A 6,249-nucleotide genomic window follows, 5' to 3' on the forward strand; every position below is an offset into this window, starting at 1 on the left:
CACACATGCCAACCTTGTGCCATGAGTCCATCATACACCCAATCTCCTGCCCTGAACTCTTCAAACACTCCAACCTGGACTTCTGCAGCTACCTGCCATAAGATTGACAGAAGACAGCCTGAATGCATTCATGGCTTTGAATTTGACCAGTATGATGTAGACTTCAAAGAAAAGTGCAAAAAGATGCAGCAGCAGAAGTACCCTTAAATAAAGTCAATGTGTACAATGTTTCAGTTATGCCATTAGTAATCATTATGACAATTATCGATAATGTTAAGTTGTATATTTTCAGTCATGCACATGGGTATTCTTATACTGCTCTTTGTTGACCTCTTGTTCTGAATTTTGAAGTAGTTTGGCTTTTGGTTCGAAAAGGTTCCCAACCTCTGCTTCAGATGGTGTTGATGCCATGAGCAGGAAGAAAAGGAGGAAGGGGAACTTTGGAGTACCAGCCTTCTCCACTTGTGGTCTGAAAGAATTTAAGATCCATTGTTTTATATTTGTCTATATGGGCACTGAATTAGAAAATGCTTTGAAATATGCTGCTTCCAAATAGTTGGAACGAGAAGAGGCAATTTCAGGTTGTACAGACTGTAGTTCTTCAGGGAGGGCCGGTCAGAGTTTATTACCGAGGTGTCCTCACAGGTCTTTGGCTTCGTTTACGAGTATAAACAGAAGGCTACTTTGTGTGTTCCAAGTGATGTGGGCCGTGTTGACTTGTGCACTTTGTCTCCACAGCAGAAACCAAGAGAGCCAAAGAACACAAATCAGATAAGGATGGAAGTGATAAGCCGGGTTTATTGTAGAGCAAAGTACAGTCATAGCTGTCAGTAGACTGTACTGAACCACTCTGCACAGTGCTTGCCACAATGGAATGACTCAACCAGTGGGAGGTCCCACTACCCCTAGGTCATTCCCTCCCCCCCGACACAACATTCTCTACAGGTAAAACAAGTCACACCTCATTGCTGAGGGATGGGGTTGCCACCCTCTGACCTTGTCAGGTTACCACCCTCTGATGCTACTTAGATGCCACCCATTACCCTGTACCTTGTGGTTTGATTAGATCATCTCTATTCATCATGCTGTCATTTTAGAACCTTTCCTGAACCTGAGTCTGTATCAGTGGGGAGTGGGTACCAAGGTCTTTTTTAATGAGCTAGTGATACCATGTGCTTTCTACTGATGACCAGCACCAATTATTGTTCTGCAGTAGGTACCTAACACCAATTAGTGTTTTGTGCTCTCAGCCCAGTTCGGCCTGGGGCCTGCCTCTTGCTCACAGCTTAGCTCTGCTCTATATTAGCCATGTTTTGTCCATTGTTAATTAGGTCTCAGGCCTAAAATCAGGCTTGTGCTGCGTGGTCTTATGTTTTAGGCCCTCATCGTACTATGCATACCAGAAGTGGGTGGGTTTTTTTCTGTTGTTTCATACAATTCCTGCGCTCTGAAGGATATATGTTAATTTTCCATTCTGAATGTGGAAAATAAAATGATAGTTGCAAAAACATACGGTCATTAAAAATGTATTTACAGTGCATGGAATTACATGGAAGCTTGGGAGTAAAGTATCTACTTTATTGTGAGAATCAACAAATATGGGGACACCTTATCAATTCAGTAATGTTGTCTATAGAAGCTAAGATCACCCCGTCTAGGAGTTCTGAGTGTGTCCTCCCTTAGCCCTTTAGTTCTAAGATATAGAAAGGGCCTTGAAATCGATTCTTTAGATTGTGAACATGAGGTACAATGAACCAGAGGCAAATGATTCTGGAAACGGGTGAATTTCTTCTGAAATAATAATGTATAGTTAAAAGTGATGCAGCTTTGGTTGACCTGAAATGATTTATACACTATGATAGCTTTCTCCCGAAACTGTGGCATACATATGCAGAGGATAGGTGAGGATTTCAAGCAACCAAATTAGTCAATGGTGGGGAGTGTCCTCGCTCTTTAATTTTTTTGCCCATTATGAGGATGTTCACCTGTGAGGTGGGTGATTAACTTTCACTTCCTGCTTCTGTCTAGTTCTGTCTAGGCCATCAATGTCTATTCTTTGCATCCCTCAAAGACTATTCCATCATGAATTCTCATCAGGACTGGTCTACACTGATACAGTGAGGTGACTTAATTTGCAAAACTTCTGTTAAGCAACTCTCCCATTAACACAGCGTGGGGTAGAATCTATTGTAAATCAAGCTGAGTAATATCTACATGAAGTGGTGTAACTTAGGATATGGCTACACTGCTGCTTTTTTATCATTTTGTTGGAAGAGACTTTTCCGAAATTTGGCCAAGTGTTGGATAAATCCGCTCTTTCAGAAGCCCCCCCTAAGCCTCAAAAGAGACCATTTGTTCTTCCAGAAAAAAAAAGGAAGAACAAATGCATCCCTGGACATGGAAGAGGTTTTTTTGGGATACCTCCAATATCCCAGAAAAACACTTTTAGTCTAACCATACCCTTAGATAGACTTATAACAGTAGCATTGATGGTCATTGAGAAAGATCCAAGACAGAATAAAGGGCACTGTACAGAAATGTCTCACAGTGAGGGATCATTTCTGAGCCCAGTTCTGTTTCATATCGGCATCAGTGCTATTGAAACTGGCATAGAGAGTGCCGTGATAAAAGTTGCAGGTGACGCTCAGCTGGGAGAAGTAGACGTTGAAATAAAGGGCTTAAATTGTAGCTAGGGATGTTTAGGTTGGCCATTAGGAAAACCTTCACCAACGTCACAGTAGCTAACCACTCGAATAAATGGCATAGGGATGTTGTAGGATCTCCATTACTGGAGATCTGTAAGAGCAGGTGAGATGAACACATGCTGGGAAAGGTCAAGTTAGTGCTTGTTTTTACCGTGAATGCACGGAGCAGGATTAGATGACCTCTTCTAGTTCAATGATTCTACGAATGTAGGAGAGAGCAAGAACTTGTAGTGAAGCTGCTATCGTGGCATATTTATCTAGTGTCTGAATGACTGAACTTTCTTTTTAACTGATTTTTGGAGAAAACTCACTGTTTCCGAGCTATTGTCTATTCAGTTCAGTGCAGACTGTCACAGACACCCACACTGTGCTCTCTCGGGAATGTTACTCTTGTTCTTACATATTTTTCTCTGCCCGAATCTATAAAGCTCTTTGTGATGGAAATCATAGTTCTCCACCCTGCGTACGGACACAACCAAGGAACAATTTCTACAACCACCCGACAGTGCACATAAACAGCCACAGAGCCTCCGGAGGGTGTGAAAACGCCCTTTGGTTCAGCCATAAAAATCACACACATCACACTTGCAACTACATCATAGAACCAACCTCAGTGCCTCAAAAAGTTTGGATTGAGTTAGAAAGATTCAAGAATGGGCGAGGAGTTTATTCATTGCTTTCCTCATGGCGCCCGTCACCTCTGTGTTTCTCAGGCTATAGACGAGGGGGTTCAACATGGGGATCACCAGCGTGTAGAATACTGAGGTTATTTTGTCAGTGTCCATGGAATAGCTGGAGGTGGGTCGGAAATACATAAAGAGGATGGTGCCATAAAACATGCCCACTGCAGTCAAGTGAGAAGCGCAGGTGGAGAAGGCTTTGCGCAAGCCCTTGGCAGAGCGGATCTGCAGGATGGTGCAGATGATAAGGAGATAGGAGAGGAGGATGATCACAACGCTGATCACAACAGTGTAGCACAAGGAGGCAAACAGCAATATCTCATTGATGCGGGTATCAGAGCAGGAGAGCGCCAGCAGTGGGGGCATGTCACAGCAGAAATGATTGATGATGTTGGAGCGGCAGAATGACAGCTGGAATGTATAATACGTGCCTGTCGTTGCATCTGCCAATGCCACCCCACACACCCCAGTCACCAGCAGGTTACAAAGCCGCCTGGACATGGTGACCGTATAGAGCAGCGGGTTACAGATGGCCACATAACGGTCATACGCCATCACAGCCAGCAAGAAACACTCAACATCTTGCAAAGCGTAACATAAATAAAATTGCACAGTGCAGGCAGTGCGAGAAATGCTTTTCCTCTCAGCTAAGAAATTCTGCAGCATTTTAGGGGCAATCACTGTGGAATAGCAAAGATCACAGAAAGACAAATGACTGAGGAAAAGGTACATGGGGGTGTGGAGTCGGGGGTCAGTCTTGATTAAAAAGATCATCCCCCCATTTCCCACCACGGTGACAATATAAATCAGTAGGACCAACCCAAAGAGAGGAACCTGCAGCTCTGGACGATCTGTGAGTCCCGAGAGAATAAATTCAGTGACCACTGAATGATTTCCCTCTTCCATGTCCTCTGATCTGAGATCAGGTAGCTACAGGGATGGGGTCAGGTGGATGGCTCTCTAAACATGTCCCTTCTGTGTAACGAAGTAAGTGATGAAAAATGGATGCCACTATGAGCTGAAAGAAAGGCTTAGTCCACAAAGGCAGATGTTCATAGCTGATAATTCCAGTTGTTCCATACAGTGCCCACTCTTTACAAATCCAAGGACACACCGGTTAACCACACCACACACAGGAACACTGCTGTTCTCTAATCTGAGAAGCAAACAGTGACTTGTGACTCTGCGGTAAGAGAATCAAGGTGAAACCATCTCAGTCGGACAAGATTATTTCTTAGGGGGGTTCTGTGGCTCGGAATCATCCTTTGGGTGATGCTTGTGTGGTGCTAATGACACTTTTTGATGGTTAAAAATGGCATGTTCTTTAGTCTGTAGGAAAGCCCAGAGAAAGCACTTCCTTCAGTGACTTTATAATTGCTTGTATTTCCCAAACACAGAGGTTTTTCCTTTAGTTTGAGGGGTTGGATCTGGGCTCATGTATTTAGTGCGGAGGATCTTCAGTTCAATACCTGCGGATCAATCTGGTGTCTCTGCCAGTGTTTTACTGTAATTCAGGAAAACAGCACATACCTACTGAGAAGAGACGGACGTGGTGGTATTTGCCCCATCAACAGAATTGCCAGTTGGGAGCTTTCAGAAAGTTTTATACTGAGATCTGTGATCTACAGAACATTATTCCTGAAGCACCTGGGAATACCTGAGCTCAGAGAGACCCAACACCTCATTAATGAGCTCAGGGAATCAAACCCAGCACTAGGGTAACTCATACCCTGGGGATTAATTTGGCCAACTCTTTCCTACTGTGTTATTAAATGGTGCAATTCTTGTCAGAGTTATTGAGTACAAGGTCAGGGATCTATGGCATCCCATTCCTTTCCATTCAAGAATGGTGCTAAGTAAATCTGAACAAAAATGGAAAATGTGTTTTGTTCTTTATGGAGGCCTAAGTTTGTTGTTCAACTCAGAAATACCAGAGGGTCCTTGTAGTAGCACGTCCCACCCCATCTTCTGGCTTGGGCCAGGTTCCAAGGCTGCACTGCATGTCCAATGCTGCATGATGGCCTCCCCTCTTGCTGCACTACCATGGAACATCACCAGGCTACGTCTACATTGAACATTATTTTTCGGAATAAGCTATTCAGGAATAGTTATTCTGAAAGAGCTTATTTCAAAATAGCATGTCTACACTGCAGGGAAGCCTCAGAATAAGCCTGATGCTTACATGCTATTTTGATGTAGAGCCCTAGGAGGCGCTCTTTGGGAATAACTTAGAATGGCCCTGGTAAGGGGCTATTTCGAAATAGCGGAAATGGAGTGTCTACATAGCCAACATTCCGAAAGAACTCTTTCGGAATAGGTGTTGTTCTTCATAGAATGTGGTGTACAGAAGTTGGAATAATCCTCCTGCTATTTTGAAATTATTTTGAAATAACACTATTGCTATATAGATGCTCGCTTAGTTATTTCGGAATAACGGCCATTATTCTGAAATAAGATTGCTGTGTGGACCCACTCCTGGACTCCCACAGCCATCGTTTAGGGAGGAGGTGAGTTTGAAAAGTTGATAGAAAGCTGATAGCTTCCACGGAAATGATAACACTCGGAAGAGGAGAAAATTCAATTCCTGCTCTCTTCAGTGCTGGGATCTGTCCTGTACAGGATCCTTCCTGGATCTAATTTTGTGAAATTAGCTACCTATAACACGGGCCGCTCCATTGCACTGCACATAGCAATTCTCTTCCTTCACTTCCCAGGGTTTGGCAGTTACTGAAATACAGCTAAGCTCTGCCTCCCCAACCTCTCACATGGAAATTTTCCCAGCGGCAGCCACTTGGCCCTGCCCAGCAGCCTTGTTGAGGTAGGAAAAAAGTGAGTGTGGTGTAGCCCCCAACAGGGCCTCCTTA

General features: G+C 43.8%; 1 protein-coding gene across 1 annotated transcript; it reads right to left on the reverse strand.

Annotated features, from left to right (window-relative positions):
• Positions 1 to 3,352: 3,352 nt before the first annotated feature.
• Positions 3,353 to 4,291, reverse strand: LOC112546411 (olfactory receptor 5AR1-like). The gene has a single exon (XM_025186656.3). It carries the CDS (start codon positions 4,289 to 4,291, stop codon positions 3,353 to 3,355), a length of 939 nt encoding a protein of 312 aa, XP_025042441.3.
• Positions 4,292 to 6,249: the final 1,958 nt, after the last annotated feature.

The sequence above is a fragment of the Pelodiscus sinensis genome, chromosome 5, assembly GCF_052426305.1.
Source record: "Pelodiscus sinensis isolate ZL-2025 chromosome 5, ASM5242630v1, whole genome shotgun sequence".
NCBI lineage: Eukaryota > Metazoa > Chordata > Testudines > Trionychidae > Pelodiscus > Pelodiscus sinensis.

Bases quoted from the DNA above. Each gene is read 5' to 3' on its own strand.
- LOC112546411 (XM_025186656.3), bottom strand. From the start codon at position 4,291: ATGGAAGAGGGAAATCATTCAGTGGTCACTGAATTTATTCTCTCGGGA.